Source organism: Cryptotermes secundus, unplaced genomic scaffold (genome assembly GCF_002891405.2).
Source record: "Cryptotermes secundus unplaced genomic scaffold, Csec_1.0 scaffold407, whole genome shotgun sequence".
Taxonomy (NCBI): Eukaryota; Metazoa; Arthropoda; class Insecta; order Blattodea; family Kalotermitidae; genus Cryptotermes; species Cryptotermes secundus.
Genome location: NW_019741981.1, coordinates 4,569,209 through 4,595,592, shown reverse-complemented (window position 1 = coordinate 4,595,592; position 26,384 = coordinate 4,569,209). Strand labels below are relative to the sequence as shown.

The 26,384-nt window shown below is 43.4% G+C and overlaps 1 protein-coding gene across 1 annotated transcript in view; it reads left to right on the top strand.

Moving 5' to 3' along the window:
- Positions 1–26,384, top strand: part of LOC111872945 (formin-2) — a 95,636-nt gene that overhangs the window by 17,404 nt on the left and 51,848 nt on the right. The window contains exons 2-3 of the mRNA XM_023867253.2: positions 8,057–9,796; positions 26,138–26,326. Coding sequence (XP_023723021.1) covers positions 8,071–9,796; positions 26,138–26,326 — 1,915 coding nt within the window. The 5' untranslated portion in view covers positions 8,057–8,070. The remainder of the gene's footprint in view (positions 1–8,056; positions 9,797–26,137; positions 26,327–26,384) is intronic.

Sequence of the window (26,384 nt, the reverse complement as noted above, 5' to 3'; positions counted from 1 at the left end):
AAATGTAAAAATTGGAATATACAAAACTATAATTTTGCCTGTGGTTTTCTATGAGTATGAAGCTTGGTCTCTGATATTAAGAGAAGGACTGAAGATGTTTGGGAACAGGGTGCTGAGGAGAATATTTGGACCGAAGAGAGGAGCTTCGTAACACGTACTCTTCGCCAAATATAATTAGAATGATCAAGTGATGATGGATGAGATGAAAAGGGCATGTAGCGCGAATGGGTGTGAAAATGAATGCATATAGGATACTGGTGGGAAAGCCAGAAGGAAAGAGACCACTGGGAAGACCAAGGCTTAGGGGGGTGGATAATATTAAAATGGGGTGGTTTTGACGGGATTGATCTAGCTCATAATAAGAACCCGTGAAGGGATCTTCTGAACATGATGATGAACCTTCGGTTTCGATAAAATGTTGGGAAGTTCTTGAGTAGCTGCACAACTAGCGGCTTCTCAAGAAGGGCTCAAATCCATGAAGTCAGTCAGTTAGTTAGCTAGCTAGCTAGTTAGTTAGCCAGTACTCCACAAAGAGACTTGCCTCAGTAAGTAGCTTTCCTCATCGAAAAGATGGCGGGTGGGTCTCTTCCCAGGATGATATTATGTGGTCGAATTTTCATCCCCCATTCTTCTGCATGTTAATTTATATTTCTGGCTTAAGTTTCGCTTTTTTTAAGGAAATAAGTGTTTGGAAACAAGATATTTGAGGAAAATATTTTCACCGAAGGCAAACGAATTTGTGGTTTCTTTTGGCTACCTTTCCAACGGCGTACAATGGTATAACGATGAAGGGATAACGAAGGGGAAAATAGTGAGAAAGAAATGGGGTTGAACTACCACGAGTATGAAAGATAGGGAATAGTGGACTGGACTCATCTGGCTCCAGATATGGCTTCGGTGAGGATGGTTATGAGCCTTCGGGTACTGTAAAGGCAGGGACACTCTTGACCAGCTGAGCGGTTACTAGCCAAATAGAATTAGTTGGCCTGCTCTTATTTTCATCAACATCGCCATATCTGTGTGTGAATTAATTTTCATGCCATCATCTATGTTGCAAACTCCTGCAATTACGTCCGTTTCTTACGTCAGACTTATGCGTGTAGTAAGAAACGTGGTGAAATGTTGCTGAACAAACAAGAGCATCATGGGAACAACAGGGAAAGAGGAAAGGTAGTATTACATGTTACGTAATTGGGACGTCAAGTTAGAGTCTACTACATAATTAGTCGTTGCGCTGAAGTGTTAACGCAGTATCAATGTTCTTAGCCAGTCGTTTGCTGTACTTATCACCTACCTTAGAGCGGCAGGCAGTCCCGTCGCGTTGTCCGTCAGCTTTGTGGTGCCGGAAGTAGCTGGAGGTAAGGAAGGATTCTGAACCTGTTCTCTCTTCATTACTGAACTTCACAGAACATCTACAGTTTCTTAGTTACTCAGATGAACTTCCTTGTCTTTTTGGAACCTTAAGTTTCAGTACCGTGTTCGTAAAGTACCGTAAATTGTAACATGTTTATCAATATTAGCAGCTTTGATGGAATTTGGCCATCAACACAACAAGAAAAACAAAGGAATCGAATTGCTCACAGTGGTAGTTGCTACATGTTTCGGTCCACATTTGGGACCGTCTTCAGGTAGTATAATCAAGTACGTACCTTGTTAATGAACTGTCCTAATATGGATCCATGTTAGTGCTACTCATCACAGTCATATAACATATGCAAACGTCACAAAGTTGCAAGAATTTTTCTGATTTTACAATTTTCCAAAATTTGAATTTATTTAAAAATCTCTTGTCGTTGGGTGTAAAAATCTATGCTGTTTTTGTACCGCATCGTAGGTTCTCCTTCGCCCGAAGCTCGCTGTTATATATATGCTATAGAAAGTATTTATGATAATGTTATTAGCTTTTAGTTTGTTCTCACTTGTCTCCTTGGATATGTCGCTGTGATTTTGTTTTCCTAAGGGTCTACTGTGTATTCCTTCTGTGTGGGCTTTTATGTCGTATTAGCAGCGGCTGATTGAACTTGGGGAAAATGTGAAAGACTAGGCCCTGGGGTTTACTCAGCCTCTAACAGAAATGAGTACCAGGAATTAATTAAATAATTTTACTGGGGAGTAAAGCGCGGCCGGCGCGTAAGGCTGACAACCTTACCGCCATCTTTGAGCCGATTGTCTAGATAATGTGGGACCCTAACGTCTCACAGCCCTATGGGCCTTCACGGCCTGGTACAGGGATAGCTTTACTTTACTTTTTTACTTACTTACTTTGCAGTGATATAATCCCTTTCAAACAGCAGTTTTGCGAAGCCGTGAATTTCTGATATGTTTTTCATGTGTCTAGGCCTGCCTACCGAAGTATATATAATCCGGTTTTAAAGAAGCTGGAGCTAAAAAAAGGTTTACTTTTGTCTTTTTTTTTTTTTTTTTAATTTGATTGTGTTCTAGACATCTCGATTGAAAGTTGTATGTGAACGATTGAAAATATACTCATGACATCCCTTTTTGCTAAATTTTCCCCAAAACTGGGAAGCTTGCCGACACAATATATTGGACGGAAACTGTGAGTTTCATTCCTGCCTATAACGTATATTGGAAACAATTTTTCTGCGATGAGTGTTTAATGACATGAGCACAGAAACGCATGTAGGTCTTCGTGTAAAGTCCTCGTCAGATATTTTCGATTAAAATTAAAATTTAAGTGGTTCAACAAATTTTCGTAGAATCCTCAAGTATCAGATTTAATTAAAATCCTTCCAGGATTTCTGGAGCTGTTTTATATGAAGAGACGGACGGACTGAGCGAACTAAATAGGAACCTAAACGCCGCATTGAATTGGAATTTTAATTCGAAATGTCATGGTAAAATCGTTAATCAAGATATAGTTATACAAATACTCTTCAATCCTGAAGATTGAGGCAGCACATTTCTCCGAAACTTGAGTGAACTTCTACCAGACCACACTGTGTCATATCGCAGTAGGGAGTAATCATCAGTCACCACCGTGGCAACATAAAATCTCAGGGTCATAGAGCTTTACAGCTCCAGAGCTGATTACACGGGAGCTATAAACCTTCGTGCCCGCAGATTTAATCAACAGACAGACACTGCCAAATACGAGGCAAGGACTTAATTAACTTGCACTCTTCTGGTGGAAGGGATGGATTTGTAACCAGCTCCACTGGGCAGGTTGTTCCCCCCGATTAGTTAAGAAATTCCACTCCCTTCTCGAAACAAAACGCGAATTTCTTTGCTCGGTAAGGCTCGCCATTGGATCCTGTATTGAATACGAGTATTCAATACGAGTATGTTGAATTAAAACTCGAAGGGCAGAAATACAACTTCAGGGTAGGGAATGGGGCTAACAACCCCTTCGTCGTAGAAGACCAACCTGTTACGAAATGTCATAAAGAATCTGCAACTTAAAACGAATATTTTTTCATGACCTATAGATCTTCTTTCTGTTCCAGTTTGAGTAGGCCCTACAGAGCACCTTTATGCCAATTCGTTTCTGTCGCAATTGCGGGTGGCTTCTCCTGATAGAAGAGACTGTAGTTCTGAAAATGTGTATTGATTAACCTTGCGAAGCTTGATATGTCATTCATTCGTTCATTCATCAGTAATCTGTCAGACGACAGGTCCACAGTCTCTTCCAAAACAGTTCCTCCACTTAATGCGATCTTCTGTTTTTGGAAAGAGACTATCCAGGAAAAGTGATAATGTGGTAGTTTTTCCATTTGCTTTCCACATCGCAGTACAACAGCCGTTCAAACCACTCTGGTCACGCCTGCTGCTATACGAACTTGAACCATCTCGAGCATCATTTGCTCTGTGCTTCAAGTCGCTGCTGATGACGCTGCTTCCGGCATCAGTTTTTGGTTTTTGGTGTCTCTCTTCGTCTGATACCTACCCTTTGACCTGTCCAGCAAGGGAGGCCCTGCCAGTAGCTACGCTACCGCTGGTATAGCTCTCAGGGTCCTTGGCATACTCAAACCCCCTCACCACGATAAGGTTGATATTTATCTAAATAAAATTAAAAAATTCTGTTCCTGCCTCAGAGAAAACATTACAGAGGCCAGTTAGTTAATGCAATGAGAGAAATAGTCCCTGTTTATTGCGAGACCCAGACGAAACACATAAATAAGACCTACTCTCTGTGGTGAAAATGCATGGGTTTTTAATGTTAAAGCAGGTAATACGTACAGTATGCACTATTCTATTTAAGTAATAAAAATAAATTATCATTATGGAATATGGCATAAAATGTGGAACATAAAATTTCAAGCAATATTCTATCATGAGTACGCAATTAAATGCAATTAATGGCGCTGCAGTGAACGCGCCTGAAATGTGAATCCTCCCGCTTCCACGTTGTCTACATCTGTTGCACTGCTGAGGTACCCGATTCGAATCTCAACTGATACAACATGCTTGAATCGCTTTATTTCCTTTTAGGCCGTTGAACAATATTTTCCAGAATTTTGTTCAATATATACAACTTATAGAGAGGCATCTTCTGAAACGGTTATGTCCGTCTGCGTCCAGCAGTGTACTCCTGCAGAAATACTGAGGGCGGCGACCGCTAACCGAGTTTTGTAAGTAAGATGCAGCCAAGTAAATTTTGAATTTCCAAGGAGCTCTGCGCCATGTATTTAGCACTTTAAAGATCAGTGGTTACTATATGTACCATCTGCTTTAACACTCTATAACTTTGCGCACTGTAACTCTGCATTCTATCCACATAGAGTATTTGCGTTCTGTATGGATTTCACACTAAACATATTTTTTCATTAAACAGCATTAATCGGCTGATATTTGTAACCGAGAAATAATGTGTTTCCTGTGAGCTATGAACTCAAATTTTATGTTATTTAGAAGAAATCCAGTCTTTAAGGTGGCGACGAAAAGGGAACCCAGTGTCTGTGGGTATAACTGGGCCACCTTGTTCCTGGGGGATATAAATAAGGGGACGTGGCCCTCCAGGTTGGGGCAGCCTCGAATCTGCGACAGTAAAATATGGTCATGAGTCCCGCGGAACCGGGACCTGAGAATGATTGCGCTGGCGAGGACCAGCATCTATTGTAAACGACAGACCCATCCTGTGGTCAGAGAGAATATTACGTCAAGACTGTGACCGCAAGGGTTCAGTTGAAAAAATAATAAAGGCCGTGAGTGTCAAGGGGCTTGGCGCCAAGACGAACTGATTGGCTGTAAACCGCCTGTCGTGAAGTAATTCTGACTCTGGCTCAGCCTCTAAAGTGTTAATTATCTGCTGTGTAGCATAATTTTAAATCCTCAGTAACTGTGGCAGTGAGACACTTCTCAAATTCCCGCCACTTTGCCACCCCGTGCAGTTTACGTAAGGGGCACAGCCTTGGAAACACTTTGAAACGATACTCTGTCAGGTTTCTTATTACTGCATTCCGATACATTTATTTTTCATAGCAGCTGTATTGATAATTACATCACTCTCATGTTTCGTGTGTGACGTCAGTTTCAAACAGCTGTTACCTATATTACCTAGAAATGGGGTCAAGGTCTCGTATCAATTATGTTGAATGTCTTTGTGCCAGTTCTTAAAACACTACGCTTGGGTTCAGAACTTTATATTGGTAAGTCCTCCGGTTTCATATAATGGAGCACTTAAATTTCATGGTCAAGGTTCAAAGTCTGACACGCCGTTTGTCGGACACACAGACCTGACACTCGGTTCGTAAATCAGCTGTTTAAATCTGACGTTCTTAATTCGAACTGTCGTTTAATTCATTCTTATTTAACTTTGCGGTGTAGTTGTTGGGATTCTTCCTGCATCTGAAGATCGCGGGTTCTATTTACGGCCCGCAAACTGTTACCCTCGGTTATCAGCTGTTATCGACATTTTGTTTATGCATGTTCTGAGACAGTGCCTTAGAATAGGACACGACTGCGCTGGTCTGTATCCTTCCTAATTCGTCATTCACTGACACACACGCTAACAGTCTACGATGCACTACCTATCTGTTGAAAGGTGTTATTAAATAATAAAAAAATCTATATTTTGTCGGCTGGGAAGTTGGCTAACCTGACTGGTCCTTTCATCCTTAATCTTAGCCTCTCCAGACATAAGTCAGGACTGTGTGCAAGGTCAGGCTACGACTACTTTTTTATTACTTCGAAGTCTGAAGTGCAGAGGGACTTTGACAATCCGAGCCCACATTAATGGGGAACTCCCAGTAATCCGAACAGACTTACAGTAAAAGGTGAAGCTCTCCCTGTAAGAGGCCGTAAAAGCCACTAGGGGTATGAGAAGTTGAGGCTCCCACATCTTCTAGGCCAGGCATGTCCAACGCGTCGATCGCGGGACGATTTTTGGTCGCTCTCATAGGCCTATAAGAAAATTATACGTGAAAAGCATGTAAATTCACTTGTCATATAATATGATTATATTCAGATTTTGAAGGGAAAATGCTTATTAGTTATTCCTATTTTTCTGTTCTTATGAAGCTTACGTGACAATTGCTTTACACTTGTGTCAAGCGAACTGTGAGGAAGTCCCTACTCTATCCTCATCACGCGAACTCTTATTTCACCACTTGTCGTCAGACGAGTGTGTTTTGCTGCAAGAGATCGACAGAACGCGTGATTCACTTCGTTCCCTCCCTCCAGTCAACTGTGAATCCCCGTACGTTGGACTAACAAGTGAGACGTATTATGATATTAGCTGTTAGTGGAGATTTGTCGCTTTGCTGTGCATTAAACAAATACAGAGTTTGGGGATGAGCCCATTGTAATCAAAGGGACATTAAGTGCTCTGCCCACGTTATTTTATTACTTTGGAAGGCGTCTGTGTGCGTGTGTAAGATAAAACAGTTACCTCAATATAGTGGAAAATGCAACGCCTCAGTATCCTTGCCAAAAAAAGGTAATCTGGAAAGTTATTATAATGCTCTCCATAACAATAAGTACGAGTATGATAATGATTTTCCACCCAAAAGTGAAATTCGTAAACTTAAGCTCAAAGAACTTAAATCGAAATAAGCTGCTCGGCAACAGTTGATGGCAAAACCAAGGTCACTTTATAACAATGCAACCAAATCATCCTTCAAGGTCAGCAATCTGATCGTTAAAAAATGCAAACCTTTCACTGAAGGGGAATTTGTATAAGTGTTTTCTTGAAATAGCTGATAATCTTTTGAAGGATTTAAAAATAAGAAAGAGATCATAGCTACTGTTCAAGATCTCTAATTATCAAGAAACACAATTGTGCGGTGAAAAGAAATGACGTGTGGAAACATAACTGAACAGTTGTTGAAAGATGTTTCCAATTGTGTTGCTCTCTCCCTCCACTATGCTACAAGCCGGAAGGTCGCGGGTTCAAGTCCCGATGAGGTCATTGGATTTTTTTTCAATTAACCTAATCCTTCCAGCCGCACTATGGCCCTGGGGTCGACTCAGCCTCTAACAGAAATGAGTACCAGGAATAAATTAAATAATTTTCCTGGGGAGTAAAGCGCGGCCGGCGCGTAAGGCTGACAACTTTCTTTGAGCCGATTGTCTAGATAATGTGGGACCCTCAACGTCTCACAACCCTATGGGCCTTCACGGCCTTTTACAGGGATAGCTTTACTTACTTTTTACTTCTACACATTTCCGTGTTCAGTGCATAAACCTACATTGTGCAATAATAGGGCGATGTGTACATTACAGGTCTGTTTCATCGCTGTGAACTTTGACTGCTAACAAGGACTCGGACTGCATGGAAAAGTTCTAAAACTTCCTGGGGGCTCCTTTCTCCAGATAAAAATAACTTAAGTCAAATTGATTTTTAATATATACATTGCTGCAGAAAATATTTCTTTGTTGCTTACTCGTAAGCTTCACGTATTTGCCGAGTGATGCTGCCCTGTAGATGGCAGTGAATGTTTTCACTTATTCCTCACCATTAAGAATCCTTGTCTCCGGGACATGCGTTTGACGGCTACTAACAATTTGAATGGATTAACATTTTATAATTTTGTTATTTTTATTCATCTATGAAGCGTTTTATTGATTTGTGTGACAGTGCTTGCACTTTCTGTTTCAGGCGTCGCCGTCTAGATGGAGGTAGCGCCAGGCGTCACGGACTCTGGCGCCTGCGCGGGCGTTGTCGGTAAAGTTCGCAGTGCCATTTCTGTGACGGAACCTCCGTGTTACAAAGACAGTGGGCATAGTTACAGAGAAACAGTAAGTGAAGACGACTTTGTAGGTTGCCATAATGGCAATGACTTTGATAGTGAAAGTGAGTGGACCGAAGATGTTGAGGAAGATAACTCTGATTGTCGAGACAACGCCCACTCCCAGTGCCAAGAACAAGTGAACAAAACATGTCATGTTAAAGATGGCGGTGATAAAACATGGCGATTGTATAACCCATTTAATTTGTGGCGGGAGAAATCATACAACACCCCCGCCAAAACTGAAAATGATGGCGATGTTATTGATTATAAATGTAGCAGTAGAGAAAATGTTTTAGACATAGTGTTTTCTGGTAATAATAATTATACCAACATCGAATCTGCCTTTTCTAAGTGTTGTGTGTTAGATGAAAGTAATTCTTCAAGTTTATCTAAACAAGAGATTCAACTTTCTGAATGTAACATCGATTTTTCAGATGTCAAAACTAACAAACACGTCAAATTAGTTGAAGAAAATAAGAAGCATGAGGAACAACAGATCTCATCAACGAACAATTTCGGGTCATTTGTCTTTGGACCCATTTCAAAAATATTTCAGTTTTCATATAGGCGTATCTATCCGTGTGCATTACCTGTAGTTACACCAAGTTGGAAGCCTGAGAAAATGGGTAATTTACAGGGTTCCGAAGGTAAGAATAAAGGAGGAATAGGGACAGGTAAGAGTCCTGCAAAAGGTAAAAAGGATAAAAGCGGTAAAAAATCTCCTGCTAAAGAGCTGCTGAAGCACAAATCACACGCCCCCGCACCTCCGACAAAGAGCAACAGCGGAACAAGTCAGGTACAACAAAAAGTAGTTCCGCTTCAGGGCAGCGTTCCGACAGCAGGCAGCCATGCTTCAGACAGGGGAGCCGCTCAGCTAGACCAGTCCTCTCTTGCCGGCGGAGAGACCACGACGTACGTAGTGACAGATTCGTGGAGGCACGTGAAGAAGTTGGCGATCAAAACACCGACACCTAACAACACAACGCTTATCACGCCACCCAGCAGGGACTCCAGCTCCGAGTCCGTGTTTACAGACCCTCTGACCCCACAAGGTTTCGCTGAGGCACACAACAACGCTAGCCTCACAAGCAGCTACTACTCAGACCCATGCAGCACGGAGCAAACGAACAGACTCGCTGGAAATTCAGCATATTTCCAAACACTTCCGGTCGATGGTATCGACGACAGCGTCTTCATATCGTTCAACAGTGACGTTGGCATGGTGGGTAGTGATGGTGTGAGTGACAAGGACAGGAGGGGTGGCTCTACACCCCCCTCAACCACTGATCTGGATGACGTCACACTGACATTGCTAGACAACAGCGCGGAACAATTGACTGATGGTGAAGACTTCGGGGGACCGAGTTTGATGACCTCGGTACAGAATAGACCCCAGTCACACAGTCTTGACGCACTGGACGAGGAAGACAATGCAGAGGAGCACGACAAGAAGACCAAATCACTGGACGCCCTGGAAGTGACTGCCGGCGGGGGTGCTCCACCCCATACAAGAACGACGCAGCCGCCTTCTTCCTTTACCTTGGTGAGACACCGTAAAGTCGAACTCAACCCCACCCGCCTTAGTGAACACTGCCTTCTGGCCTCAGGTGAGCACAGTCAAATGTTCCATATAAACAGGAAGCGTGTAAGTAGACTTAGGAGTTTAAACTGGCCTGGGAGTAAATACAGATAAAATGAAATAATTGCATGAGCATGTCACGAGACCTGGATCTGCAACGGAGTTGTAAGCTAGGTCATATGTCATAAATAGTTAACATTCTAAAATCGGCGACTATAAGGCAGCAGCAATTGAAATAGGCTGATATTCAGATGACATTTGGTAAAGCATACATTCAGAAAAATCATAATTTTTTTTTATTGCTAGTGGGGTGGGACTAAGCCCCTTGTACTGCGGTCACTTCTGGCCCATTGTCCCAGCCCCAGATGATATGCGAGGGTGATTGTGGAGCAATTGGTGGAATGAAGATTGGCTGGGGAAACCGAAGTACTGGGAAAAAACCTGCTCCAGCGCCACTTTATCCACCACAAATCCCACTTGACCAGACCCGGGATCGAACCCGGGCCTCCACGATGGGAAGCCAGCGACTAACCCCTTGAGCTATGGCACGACCAAAATCATAATTCAGTTAAAAATTCATCATTCAGTTTACTTCCCAAAGCCGACGTTAAGGATATGTGGTACAACAGTTGTTCTAGTTGCTATGTTCGGTTATGAGAAGCAGTTTTCTACTCTGAGTGAACAATATGAATTCGAAGGGTCTCGAAATAAAATATCCAGTCAGATAAGTACAGTAGAGTCGCATTTTATGCAAATTTGAAGTAGTAGGGTAAGCTAAAGTTTCCCCTTGTAATTAACTAATTAAGCACTACGCCATGAAGGCGTTGTATGGTTGTGAAAACTGGTCTCTGACATTAAGGGAGGAACATAGACTGAGAGTGTTTGAGAACAGGGTGTTGAGGAGAATATTTGGACCGAAGAGAGATGAAGTGACAGGAAGTTGGAGAAAACTGCATAATGAGGAGCTTCATAATTTGTACTCTTCTCCAAGTATAATTAGAATGATCAAGTCAAGGAGGATGAGGTGGACAGGGTATGTAGCACGAAGTGGGGAGAAAAGGAATGCATGTAGGATATTGGTAGGAAAGCCAGAAGGAAAGAGACCACTGGGAAGACCAAGGCGTAGGTGGGTGAACAATATTAAAATGGATCATAGAGAGATGGGATGGTATGGATTGCATTGATCTCACCCAGAATAGGGATCAGTGGAGGGCTCTTGTGAACACGGCAATGAACCTTCGGGTTCCATAAAATGATTAGAAATTCTTCAGTAGCTGCAGATTTGGATTCTCCTCAAGAATGGCTCAGTTCCATAAGTAAGTAAGTAAGTAAGTAAGCCATGAAGGCGTATGGGGGAGTGGATGTATAGATCCACATTTTCTTGACCTTGGCACTAGTTGGAAGTGAATGGTCAACTTCACGCCCCTGCCGCTTAACCCCCAGTACCCACTGGACAGGAGGTTGGATTGACCCCAGAGCCAGTCTGGACGACTCGCAGAAGAGAAAACTCTTGCCCCTACCGGGACTCGAACTCCAACCCCTCGGTCGTCCAGCCCGTAGCCAATCGCTATACCGACTGCGCTGTCCCGCCTCCTAAATTTCAAATAGTGCGATAGAAAAATATTAATAAAGTCTCATTTTATATGCAGCATTTGAAATTACGTGACTCCCCCCCCAAAATACCCAGTATCCTTACTTTACATTTATTCCTATGAGAGAACTTGTCTTGAATTATGCGAGGTCTTGAGAAACGCATCGCTCACGCAAAATGCGACCGTACTGCATCTGAACCTGAGTTGGAAACTTTGCGTTTTATAATGAGGAGCTTTTTCATTCACACGTGTAATTTATCCTCATTATTTCGATCTAATAATTTTTAGCCCACTTGGTCAAACCATGACTTTTCATGCCTTGACTCGTAATTACCAGACTGTCTGACATTCCCCAAACCCTGTTTATTTCTTTTGAAAATTTTGTGGAAAGAGAGAACTTGGAAAATGAATTACAAATGTGAGGGTAATAATAAAACAGTCCTGCAGAAATATGCCGTGAAGATGCGAACTGCACCGAAATTGCCCAAAGTTGTGGGGGGGAGGCTTCCTACATGACTGTGAGGAACCATCGTATTGCGCACTACCAGGGACGTGCTTGACCAGTTGTGTAGTTGTCGAATTTCTGTATCAGTTTGTCAGCGTCGATAAACAAACAAACAAGTCATCGTTCTGTTTATCGGGTCCATTTCCGCGAAGAAGCAGAACTGCATTTAATGCCATTATCCTAGACAGAAGACAAGTTAGCTTTCACAATTAGGGATTGTTTTTATAAAGTTTACTTTAGAAAAGCCCTCCTCTTGAATACAGCAGAATCATAATTCAACATAAAAGTCTTAATTGCAATAATTTTCTCTCCGGACGGCTTTCAAGGGGCTTGTCATAATCCTTTGATGGTGGTGTTGACCGGCCCATGAAATGGCTGCCACTTTTCATTTTTCCTTCCTTATTTTCTCCTTCTTTCAGACGCAGTATGCTGTTAGAATATGGTTCCTTGTAAGAAAGCGTTTACTTCAGACTAGATTTTGTTAGAAAACGTTTATTATACAGAACTAAATGAGAAAGGTGCGTTTTAATCCGAAAATCCTTAACGACCTTCAGGTTGCATTACAGTTTCTTTACTCATGTGTTTGTATAATTACGTAACAGCTAGGCCCTGTACTGATTATTGAAATATAAATCTCTAACATCACAGGAGCACTGAACATGGCGCATTGTACTGCCCTCTGTTAAAGTAAGAGGGGGCAATGGCCAAGCACGGGATCTGCGTGACCCGTACCGCTTTTCTGTCCTCCAGCAGCTTCCTCGCTCCTTCTCTTTCTGCCTCCCACGAAGCTCGCAATTGCCCGTCTAAATGCACCAATCCCCGAAGTTGTGGAGCTTGAGGGTCACAAGCTCACACAGACCGGAGCACGCAGAATTATCTAAGCCAGTTTGTTGCAGATGCAAATCTGCTGTTAACTCAGCGAATCATGGGTGCAGTTTCGATGCGAGATACCGAGGTGTTCACGGCGGTGAAAACTCGCATTTTTGTTTTCATGGTTATACGACACGGTGCAGTCTCGAAGATGGTACCAGTTATTACATGAACATAACTGTCTCCATCTGCACGTCTTGGCGATCTTCTGGACTATGATACGTAGTCTGGTAGATGGTACCAACATTTCGGAAGACCATACTGCTTCCAATGTAGAAATCTTCAGACTGCACGGTGTCATAACCTAGAATATCACAACATGAAGGCTACAGTTAGCACGCTTCTTATAGGCGTGAAGTATTGTTCTTTTCCTGCATGTGTCAGAACAATTTCGCCACTGACTGGAGGAGACGGCCTCCAGATATCAATATGTTAACAATGTAATTGCGGACAGCCGACAATGGGGTTATTCTGAGTGAGCAAGCGAGAAGTAGAAAAGTTATAATTTTCATTTCATCCATCCTGTTGTGTTATAATATACAACTTCTTTATTAAAACCGTCACAAGGTCAGTGCCTAGTTTGGCTTTGCTACATGTTTATTCTTTGTAACCTGGAAAGGAGGTTGGTCCAGCGGGGAAAGGTGAAATAAAACAAAATCTCGTTTCCGTAGTACAGAAAAAAAATCATGAGGTAAAAAGACAGCTCATAAGACCTTTAAAATACTGCAGTGTTCAAAACCTGGTGAATGGCAGTAAATTATCAAAAAAGAACTCTCGAAATAATTCAAATGAACATATCTCGTAGATTAATCCCACGACATAGCATACAACCAAATGAACTCCGTGGGATGTAGTCCGCAAGCGAACTATACCGACCGAGCGACCGCCGCTTGTCAGCGAAGTTAGTGCAAACTTTTGCGGATAGAGAGTGTCACGTGATCAGCGTAACAGATCCCCACGGCCGTTAATCTCGGTTTTCTAGACCGGAGCCGCTATTTCCTTGAAATAGCTCCTCAGTTATCCTCACGAAGCTGAGTTGGCCCCGTTCCAGACCCACTACTTCTCAGAAAATCTGATAGCACCGGGAGTCGAACCCGGTACCTCAGGATCCGTATCCAGGAACTGCGACCACTAGACCATAACGTGTAAATACGGTGTCAGAACTGTATAATTGAGTGTTACTCTTCACTTCTGAATATCGTGTCGTCTTAGTCATCATCCTGTAAGAATGGGATTAACAGAATGACTACAGCTGTTGCTGGGGCTCTGTGTAAAGTAGGATTTACGGGTTGAAGACCCCTTCCCCCCTGAATGTCCCTTTTTCTTAACGCCTGCTCTAAAAGTACACATCTTACAACGCTTGCGCCCTTTCGACCATCGATACGGTTCGTTGTTGGGCGCAATGTGTGTCTTCCCTTTGCAATGTATGTGCTGAACTGTCTGACCTATTGGCGGGGCTAGTACCTGGACGCTCGCCACGCAGTGGGGTAGGCCCCTTGCGGGTCAATGCCGTGACGCTCGTCACGAAACATTCATGTGACACTGTAGTTTCATTCGGCTTCTTCAAAGTTTGCGCACAGTACAAATTATCTTTGTCGGCGATTGATGCGCAAGAAATATCATACGTATGTGAGGCGCACATGCGCGTCCCCATCGTGACTCAAACGTCACGCGAAGAGAAGTTATACTCTCTTTAGCGTTTGTGACAAAGATATTTTGAAACAAGAGTCTCCAGAGCAGTCCCCCCCTCCCGAACCGAACCTTTAAAACATGTGCGATGGCATAGATTATATAAATTCTGGAAATGACGCCTGCGGCCCTCTATTCAGAGATCCCACGGGAATCGCATGCATAGTAGCTTGTGTTTCTTGCTTCAGTTTTGAAACAGCAAGGGGTCAAAGCAAAATGGCGGTAGAGAGGAAATGCGAACCGCCAAGTGGAACGGTAATGTTGCATGCTGTTCTACACGTAAAGCATACATACAGTCAAGTCTATGTATTTCTTCATGAATCAGTTACATGGAAAACTATTTGAAGTTGCTGAGCATCACATAGCTCAAAGAATTTCCTTATCAAATTTGTTATTACGTAGCTTATCCAAGTGCTGTTCCTAGGTGTGAGGAATTTTGCAGTAATGATAGCACAATTAAATTATTTTTTTTTTCGAATTAGTGTGAGCTATGTGAAATTGTATTCAGGTAAAGTGGAACATGTTCCACTTTTGAATAAAGTTTAATTTGTCACAGAAATGTTTCAATGATGACTATTGATATTATTTTAATCCCCCATAAATACATGTATTCTACACACTCTTGGACACTTTGCAGCGAAAATATCACTTCCGTCACTATAAGTAAAGATATCGTAACGGATTTGCTCAAAGCATTGCTAGGCAACGGCTCGGAAAACACGTATGCAACAGTATGAAATTCTGTCTCAGTGGACGAACGTTATAACTCTTTGCTAGGCGTCAGTCAGCGCGCCAATGAACTCGCTGGGTAACAATCACGTGACTTGTGTTTTCTGTGTGGAGCTTAGATTAATTCAATAGTTGAGAGTACAAGGTCGAGAATGGAGCATGTCCTTAGTGAATTGTGAAGATTAGTTGAGCACAGATCAGGATAGAGTAGTACTGAGTGACTGGAGACGAAATAACAAAAAGACTTTGTGTGTAATATTTAAATTGCTAGTTTCTGTGTTAAAATCTGTTGCCGGGAGACGACAAATGAAACTGAGAATCCTGGTGCGTGTGCAAGGGTGAAATGAGAGTGTGTAGAATAGTGATAGCGTTATAATTGAGTGAAATTAAGCGAACTTGTATCCGAATTGCTAATAAATCCAGTCAGCCTATCTATAACCCCTTATTTTCGTCACGCATACCCCCTCCCATGTACGTGGCAATATATATGCTATTCCGAAATACCCAGACTTCATCAAATATGAAACGCAAATCTGCAGTTCGGTGTTTTAATGGTTTTATCTCCACATTTTCTGGAAGAGAGAGAAGAAGGATTCAAAGTTTGAGACACGAATATTGGAATGTGGGAAACAGAAGAAATTGATTATCTTTTCAAATTGCTATTGTGATACGTATAAGCCGGGATAGCGTAGTTGGTATAGCGACTGGCTGTGGGCTGGACGACCAACAGTCGAAGTTCGAGTCCCTGTAGGGTCAAGAATTTTTACTTCTCCCATCGTCCAGACGGCTCTTGGGTCCACCAAACCTTCTATCCAATGGGTATGGGGAGCTCTTTCCCGGGGTTAAGCGGCCGGAAAGTGAAGCCGACCACTCACCTCAAATTAGTGCCGAGGTCAAGAAAATGTTGATCTATACATCCACTCCCCCATACGAGTTCATGGCATAGTGCTTAATTAGTTAAGTGCAGGGACAACTTTAGCTTATTGTGTTATGTATAACCTGACGATAATGAAAACTGGAGATAGAACCATCAAGAACTAAGGCCTCTATTGTTACCAGTTTATCAGGCACAACGTCAGAATTTCTAACATCGCCGTGTTCGTCAATTTTAGCCCACGTTTTAAAAGAGCACGCACACCTTAATTTGCAAGCTTTTCATGAATTGCTAATGAAGAAGCCGCGTTTGTTCGCATGTTTCATCCGGGAAATAAGTGAGCACATTCCAAATAAATCCGGTCTGCATTATTTGGTTTTGTTTTTCCTTGGCACTACAGCCCCAGTGGGCCTAGGCCTACCTCCATGAACTTCTCCGTACACTTCGGTTTTTCTAGGTCTTACGGTAGGACTCCTTGGGCGGGTGATCAGCTCGTCGCAAGGCCTCTACCTGTACACAAACACAGAAAAACGCACACACACACACACACACACACACACACACGCTCAAACACTGAACATCCATGCCCTGAGTGAGATTCGAACCCACGATCCCGGCTTCCGAGCGAGCGAAGACAGTGCACGCCTTAGACCGCTCGGCTACCGTGACCGGCGTATTATTTGGTTTACATTAGGTTATATTCGATCTATATTAATTCCGCGGGCCGAAATTTTGTTCTAAAGGGTTCCAGTAATAACCATATTAAGCTCAACTGAAACTGTAAGCTTTTCCAGAAATATCTCCCGATGTAATAATTGTTAAATTATATAAAATACATATCTATAAATCTTGTTTCAAACATTATTCGTTGTGGTGAATATTAATCGAAATACAAGGAAGTAATTTCTGACTCTGTCCAGTGTTCTGACGTAATGATTGGCTTTGTAACACTTCAGTAGTCGCCGAGGTCGGTGTGGTTAGCAAAACCGCGAATTACGCATTTAGAATACATGTGTACTCCACTGGAGTAGCTACACGTATGTGGATTTTGCGTATTTAACGACACGGCAAGAATCTTGCGCCCTCTCTCTCTCTCTCTCTCTCTAGAGAGAGAGAAAGTAAATTTGTTCCTGTGCTTAACTAATTAAACACTACGCCATGAAGGCGTATGGGGGAGTGGATGTAGAGATCCACGTTTAATTGACCTCGGCACTAGCTGGAGGTGAGTGGTCAGCTTCACGCCCCCGAGGAAGAAGCCTCTAGTACCCATTGGATAGGAGGTTGGGTGGACCCCAGAGCCGGGCTGGGCACACGTAACGTCTATATAAGAGATGATTAAGTGCTGATGAATTGGAAAGGCTGTTGAAGGATGCGGTTATGGCCTAGTTATAGTTACTGGTTGAGCATTTTCCTGGCGGGACTGAAGAAAACCTTGAGAAACTTCAGCCAGATTAGGTGGTGTCTCGGCTGAGATTCAAACCAGACACCTCCCCGATATAAGTCGGAAGCATCAGTTGTCGAGTTGGTTTCATCATGTCATTTAGCTACGAGAAATTAGACAACCACGCCATGCGGCAATATTAAAACGGAATTTAGAGAAATACGCGTTATGGAAATGTGAAATGTGTTGAGCTAGTTCAAGGCAGGACATAAAAGCGGGATCTGATCTGTTTTCTTATTTTTTTTTTTATTTGTGAGGTGGAGTGAGACTGAGTACATTCAGTATGTCGGCCACTACACACTGATCATCATAGAACAAGTGAAAAGCACATATTTGTCCTGTAAGTGGCCCAGGTACATGTTAACGTGACTTTTGGTCACAGTCGGTTCGCTACTTAACTACGCTCTCAGTAACGAGACTATATAGGACTGATGATATTGTCACGTGTTTTGGGTATGACTTATAAGACGAGGTTTTGGGTTCGATGACTGGATTTATTTCACCTTATACATCGACACAATTAGGGACTAGAGAAAATACAGCGTTATCGTAATTCTACACACTTTGCAGTTCACCTTTGCACACACACTAGGGTTCTCAGTTTTCACTAGTCATATCCTGACAACGGATTTATCACAGCGTCACTGTAACTTCAAATCACGGCCGCGCCATAGCTCAAGCGGTTAGTCGCTGGCTTCCCACCGCGGCAGCCCGGGTCTGGTCAAGCAGGATTTGTAGTGGACAAAGTGGCACTGGGGCAGGTTTTCTCCGAGTACTTCGGTTTTCCCTGCCAATCTTCATTCCACCAATTGCTCCACAATCACCCTCACCTATCATCTGGGGCTGGTACAATAGGCCAGAAGTGGCCGCAGTACAAGGGACTTAGTCCCACCCCACTAGTATAAAATAGCTTAAAAACACATAAGAAGTTTTCCTTGCACAGTCTAATTCCTTTCTTACCTTTATTCTGCAGCTGCCCATTCCGAAGACTCATCTCGACTACTATCGACTAGTGTTCTATATTTCGTCGCGTCTTTTGACTGAGCCCTTTTATAACCTCTCGGCACAGTCCCTACGGAAAACACCCCTGTATTCTTAAGGAGGCGTGTTTACTGGTCCGTTACATAGCAATGGATTTCCTATTGTCGCTTGCGCGTGTGTTGCGGGAATGTGTTCACCGAGCCGTTGCTTAGCAATGAGTATACATGTCCCAATATGATCGGCAAATAATGAATTTGAAGGGATATGGAAGGACGTAGTCTTGTCCTAATCGAGGTACGATCCCGGCAGTTGCCTGGAAGGACTGAGGAAAACAACGAAAATCCTCGGGATAATCAGTGTCCTGGCCGAGATTCCAACCGAGGACCTTCAGAATATATATCTAGAACGTTACCGCTAGACCAGCCTGTTCGGTTTTCAGTTTGATTCCCGCCCGCGGCACTATCAAGCGACGACCTCAGTGCACAAGAGTAAGTGCGGCTGTTGCAACGACCTGCTATAAACTCAGAGGCCAGGTTCCTCGTCCAGTTATAGGGAAGCAACGGCCTATCGAGATATGAACATCAGATAGCTGAGTGGTCCGCGTGTGCGAAGGCCGCTAATGTACAGGTCTGCAAATGCGGAAAGTTGCACTGCACTAGGCCATGTCGTCATTGTCGTGGAAGATTCCAAGTTAGAAGAGCTTGTTGAACCCCCCCCCCCTTTGCACAACAGCCGCAGTGGGCCTAAGCCTACCTCCATGAACTCCGTTCACTTCGGTTTTTCTAGATCCTACACATTCGCTAGGACTCCTTGGGCACACACAAACTAAACATCCATGCCCTGAGTGGGATTCGAACCCAAGATCCCGGTTTCCAAGCGAGCTAAGACAGTACATTCCTTAGACCGCTCGGCTACCGTGACCGGCCTTGTTGAAACCAGTATTCTGTATTCTTCACTCTCTCTTGGGTGTTTTTGTTCGACTATGAGTTCGCGAAGCAGAAATCCTAGTGCTTTCACAGACACCTGGTAAAAACGTAAAGATATCCCTGCAACAGGCCACGGAGGCCCATAGGGTTGTGAGACGTCGAAGCTCCAACATTTCTTTTTCAATCGACTCACAGATGGCGGTGAGGTTGTCAATCTTTAACGCCGGCTGCTGTTTTTTCCCAGGAAGATTCCTGGTGCTCATGTCTGTTAGAGACTGAGTCGACGGCAAGGCCATAGTGCGACTGGAAAGATTAGGTCACCTGAAAAATCCAATAACCTCATCAAGGGATCGAACTACGCTACCGTGTGCCCCCGCACAGACACCTGGAGTATTCGTATATGCTGATCAATATATTTCTTTTCAGAAGTGTTTTTTGCTAAACAGAAACTTGTCTGAAAGCTGGGGCTAAAAGAATGTTAGGAGTCCCTTGACATTCCGCTATAATCGGGTTTTTATAGGCCTATCACTCTCTTTGTCGGGGGGAATGTGACGGAATGTACTGTGACATGTAGACCCATTGCTAGGGAACGTCCTGGTAAACAAACCCCCACCAAATACGAAACCAACAATAGAGTAGACCCGTTTCTAGGCAACGCCCGCAATACACGCACGCAACAATAGAACCGGTGTTTTCTATATGGTTTCGCAGTCAGTCGCAATGTGAAAAAACAATGACAGTTCAGCTGGAAATCAGAACGGTTTCAGTGGAGTGTCTAGTCGGAAGAAGATGACAGTGTGTCAGATAGTGATTTGTGAACTGTTGTAACCAGTTGTATAAAGGTCCAATAAATTCGATCATCAAATCCAAACCCCGAACACGTGACAGTACTTACTGAATATAATATGACTGCGTAGCCTCACGATACCATACAGTTAGTTAAACCTAGAGTCTGCGTTTCTCGTGTATCCATCTGCTGCACAGCTAACCGAATACATACATTAATTAGTGGCATATAACGTGAATTTCGGTCTAATAACTTTATGAAAGATAATCTACTTAGCGGTACGCGCGTATTTTCTTGCATTTTTACTAATAATAAACCCTCTTCTTGCCAATTAAACGTCCATAATTTGGACATACATCGTACAGGGTGACGCTGAAGCATGAACGCAATAATTTCTTAGCTTTTTGTTTTTCTTCCTCTCTTTCATTCTTTCTGCTTTTTCTCTTTCTTTCTTCTCCGCGTCCGCACAAATTAGCCAATTTAATGTCTGTATCGGTGTCAGAAATGGTCTTGTTCTTGATCTGTCAATACATTTCACCTTCTGGCTTAGAATTACGTGACTACCGTCTGTCACCGGCCTTCACGCATTTCATGCAAATGGTGGGTTATTTTTAGGGCTCTGTCAGCATCTAGAATACACAGGGTCAGGTGGCAGAATGATAGACGAATGATGAATTAGAAAAGCGATCACGACCTAATCGAGATAAAACCACGGCATTTGCTTGGAAGGACTAAAGAAACCTGAGAACTCTCTGTCAGGATACCGCATAGCAAGCGTATGACGCCCATCTCCCACTACAAACAAAACAAACTCCGTGGTTTTAGTCCGCAAGCGAACTATACCGACCGAGCGACTGCCGCTTGTCGGCGAAGTTAGTGCCAACTTTAGCGGATGGAGGGTGTCGCGTGGTCAGCGCAACTAATCCCCGCGGCCGTTAATTTCGGTTTTCTAGACCGGAGTCGCTATTTTTCTATTCAAGTAGCTCCTCAATTATCCTCACGAGGCTGAGTGGACCCCGTTCCAGACCCACTACTTCTCAGAAAATCTGGTAGAGCCGGGAATCGAACCCGGACCTCTGGAGCTGTAGCCAGGAACTCTGACCACTAGACCACAGAGGCCAACTTTAGCGGTTGGAGGGTGTCGCGTGGTCAGCGCAACTAATCCCCGCGGCCGTTAATTTCGGTTTTCTAGACCGGAGTCGCTATTTTTCTATTCAAGTAGCTCCTCAATTATCCTCACGAGGCTGAGTGGACCCCGTTCCAGACCCACTACTTCTCAGAAAATCTGGTAGCGCCGGGAATCGAACCCGGACATCTGTATCTGTAGCCAGGAACTCTGACCACTGGACCACAGAGGCCGTCTCCTACATCTCCCACTTCAGGAAGCAAACTTTGGCCCAGTGGTTCACAACCAGGGAGATACCTCCTCGGGATGGAGGATGAAGTTCCAGGAGGTCCACGATGTTTTGAGAGAAAGAATAAATGTCAAATTCGGCTTAAATGGTTCCTTTTAGCTGCATCTAGCCATGTCTGACGTAAGCACTCATCAGAATTGTTAACCCAGATAAAAAAAATAGAGCGATCACATTTTTCAGTATTTGTTTGCATTATTCGTCATCGGATGAAGAATACCGCGTAGCATTTTTATTTGTAAATATTGAACTGTTTACTCACTATTTTAGTGTGGCAGTAATTAGAGGGTAACTGAATGCAAATCATAATATAACTATATATGTAAAGCGTTACGATACTTCCAATAAATATATTAAATTTTGTTTAAAACGTCGAGCTCGCATTGTACAATTCTACTACTACTACTGCTACTACTACTACTACTACTACTACTGCTGCTGCTGCTGCTGCTACTACTAATAATAATAATAATAAGAAGAAGAAGAAGAAGAAGAAGAAGAAGAAGAACTATGATAATAATCAAAAAAACCTTTTTGAGCCATAGACTTCCTTAGAAGATTCTACCAGAATGCATCCCGTTCTCACTTCTTTGGATTACACAACAGTGACTTTTTTACAGAACAAATTCGTCAGCCTTGCGTCCAACCCCCAACCTGGAGGACCAGGTCTCTGTATTTGTGTTCCCCAGTGACGGGGTTGCCCAGTTATACTCCAAGGCACCAAGTTCACATTTCATCGCCTTTTACGACTCGCAGAGCTACGGTGGAGATATTCCAATGGATATTTTCTATATCACTGAGACCATGGCTTCAGTTATTCCCACGGTTAGACTCTGGTTATTACGACAATCGAAACAATGGACTGAGATGGCGCAAAATGTTTCCTGGGGCAGGCATCGTTCTGGAAGAGAGGACATGCAGGATGTCACAGTTCATGATCCGACATCCAATGTAGGTCCGGCAAATTCACTGCCTTCTCAAGGTCACGAAGCCTGTCTCCTTCCGGCGTACAACCTAGAAGTTAAAGCTTTTTATCAGAGAAAACTATTATTAATATTAAGGTCATTAATTACTTCTGTGCTTCTAGCGCTGATATCTCCTGTACACACCGCGTCTTCACCTACGGTTTCTGTACACACTCTGATACGCAGTCACGTACGAGGAGTGTTTCTCCCGGTTATGTAAGTTACGTTTCAAAATATCACGTGGCAGAGCCGAGTGGGGTGAACTACAGCCCCGCAGCTTTTTAATAATCGCAGACCCAGCTCGCTTGTGACGTAGCAACCTCTCACTCGGGCTGGAAAATAGAACTATTGCAAGTAAGTTCCAAACGTCGAAGGGCAGTCACGAACATTCAGGCAAAGGATAGTGCTCGCAAGTAAAACGCATGCCGGGAAATTCACACGTCCAACACGTGACTGCCTGCCAATGCTGTTTCGAGGCGGATAAGAAGCAAAACTGCAGCTGATACAGGACTTAGACATGCATTCTGTTATACCTCAATGTCATCGTACTCTGGTTTCCGCCCAGGGAAATTGGTACGTGCAGGGAACGTGGCTATTCATGTAGTTTCCTGTGCCTAATTTTCCTCCATATCACCAAAAGTTACATTCTTTAACTAACGACGGACTGATCGTTCATATAGGGCTTATCTTCGCTAGTTAAAGGACGTTAAGAAAGAAAGGGTGGAAGGAAGAAGGGAAAGAACCGAAGAACAGAGAGAAAAAAAGACAAATGGGACAGAAGATAGAAGGAATTAAGGAAGAGAGGGCTGATTGAAATAAAGACCGAATGGAAGGAAGCAGGGAGGAAGATGATATCAAAACAAATAGAGAACAATGATATGAGATTCCGGGTTCTCGTGGAGGTGACTGTGAAGACTGCTGTTTTGTGATATGTGACGACGTGTAGTTTGGTAGGTATTTACCGACATTTGAGAGGAAGGTCTTAACTCAATATTAAGTGTAGAAAAATGGAAGCAGCACGTTCCTTCCGAAACGTCGGTAACACATCTACCAGACTATATTGTGTCACATCTCAGTAAACAGCAGTCCTCGGGAGATAATGAATTTGCGGATATGCATCTACTGGATAATTGTTACAGTGGCAGAAAGTCAGAAGGGCTCGTTTTCGAAATCAGGACAGTTGTTCTGCTCACTTCCCGTCACGTTCTGCCTCCACCCAGAGGCTGCTGCCTCCTGCCCAGGACTTCAGTCGCAGGAATGTCGAGGGAAGGGAAACTCGCACACTGCTCTGAGGAGTGTCATATCTCTATGGATGTTGTCAGCAGAGGGGTATGTGCGCTTCAGCGTTTCGACTCTCCAACCAGATAGAAGCCGTCATGGGGCTCGTTGAATGAAACATGGTGCCAATATACCACTCCTACTTAACACCCTTTTATTAATTTTTTCGCTCTATTTTATATCCGGTCTTAAAATCAATTTCTGACTTCAAGCGACCGTTATAAGCATTTGTTATTTATACTCGTATATTCCCATAATTGGATCGCCTCTGTGGTCTAGTGGTCAGAGTTCCATGCTACAGATCCAGAGTTCCCGGGTTCGATTCGCGGCGCTACCAGATTTTCTGAGAAGTAGTGGGTCTGTAACGGGGTCCACGCAGCCTCGTGAGGATAATTGAGGAGCTACTTGAATAGAAAAGTAAAAGCCCCAATGTAGAAAGCCGAGATTAACGGCCGTGGAGATAGTTGCGCTGACCACGCCACACCCTCTATCTTCTAAAGTTGGCACTAACTTCGCCGACAAGCGGCGGTCGCTCGGTCGGTATAGTTCGCTTGCGGACTAAATGCCACAGAGATTTTTATATTCCCATAATTGACAACATGCTACAGTGTCTTTTTGCGCAATTAATAATTCACGAGTTCGATTTTAGTTCCTGGCTGCAGTGACTGAAGAATTTTGTTTCTCTCTCTCTCTCTTTCTCTCAGTTAAATGCGACAGCCGGACAAAACAATTGTAAGGAGTCATACCTTCTGGCATATATGGTTTCCGAAGGTCCATCGCCAGCAATCATAATGCTCGCCATTGGAACCAGTCGAACCCAATCCACAATTTCATAACCCATTTCTCCAGGATTCCTTTCAATACCAGGCTTTCATATTTCACAAATAGTTCCCTGTCTTGAACTTTCCTTCCAGAATATTCCATAACCATGCTCGTATTTAAGGTTGAGAAAAATTCAGTTTATGAAGGGGGCGGCTTTATTGTTATTGTCACCAGTAGGACCAATTGAAGTACAGTTTGTGGAGACGTTAGCTGTGTATAGCACACTCATGATGTCACACGGCTCGTCTTCTGTTGAGTAGGCTGGAAGCGCCGGGAACTTGACTGCAATATTTTGCACTACGAATTTGGTTGGCTGGTTACTTAGCGCCAGTTTGTCTATTTGTTTAGTTTAGTTAATTTGCTTGATTTCATAGTACTGCCACTTGCATAGTGACCATCTGGTTAGTTTAGTTGTTTTAATTAGTTACTTACTCTGTTTTTGTGTAGTTACTTTGTTTACTGTAACAGTTAAGTAGCTAAGCAACTAGTTACTTAATCAATTAATTGGTTTCATAGTTTTGTAGTTAATATTGTGTGGTCAGTTTGTCAGTAGTTAATGAGTTAATATGCTCATTTATCTAGTTTAATAGTTAATGCAGTTTGTGGCCTGGACGATTGGTTTTTTCCGTAGGAGTTAGCCTAGTTGACTGGTTAGTTGGTCTGTTAATTGGTCTGATAGTTAATTTATTAAACTGAAAAAGCGCCCAAGGTCCAACAAAGGACGGTAGAGCCCATAGATGTTGATAAGTGACCGCTCGGTTTAAGGCATGAACTGTCCTCGCTCGCTCGAACGCTGGGATCATGTGTTCGAATCCCACTCGTGGCATGGATGTCTGTGTGTGTTTATTCTGCGTTCATGTTATCCTACGTGTAGATGGCAGCCTTACGCCGGGCCGATTCCCCTTTCCGAGGAGTCTTCCCCCCCCCCCCTTGGCACTACAGCCCCAGTGGGCCTAGGCCTACCTCCATGAACTTCTCCGTTCACTTCGGTTTTTCTAGATCTTACACATACGGTAGGACTCCTTGGGCGGGTTATCAGCTCGTCGCAAGGCCTCTACCTGTAGACAAACACAGAAAAACGCACACAAACATCCATGCCCTGAGTGGGACTCGAAACCACGATCTCGGCTTCCGAGCGAGCGAAGACAGTGCATGCCTTAGACCGCTCGGCTACCGTGACCGGCTTCCGAGGAGTCTTACCTGCTGTCTATAAGACTAAAAAGCTGCAAAGGCGGCCAGGGTGGATGGGTGGGTGACTGAGTTGATGGATGGATAATTTAGTTTCTTTTTAGGGTAGTCAATAGTTAATTTAGTTTAATTATCTAGTTTGTATTTATATTTGGTCAGTTAGTTTGTTAGTTTAATTAGTTTAATAGTTAATTAAGTGTTGTTGATTGATGAATGAATGCATTAAAGAACGAATTAGCTACCTAGCTACGAAATTAAGTTAGTTTTGTTAAAGGCTTGTAAGTGCCCTAACCAACATATTTGTGCACAGAGACGCAGCAGCAGGGCGAAGCTCGGGACCTGAGACGCCACTCATCGGTGAGTGATGTGCCCCTGGACAGCAATGTGCTGCGCAAAGTGGCCAGCCTCACCCTGGACAAGGCCACCATTGAACAGCGCGTGGCCAAGCCAAAGTTTGTGCCCGAGAAACTGGACTTCCAGATCTACGAGAAGTTTGAAGGTCTGTTTGAATTCCATAAGATTAAAGTAAAGCACGGAAGAAGTACGTGTATGGAGGT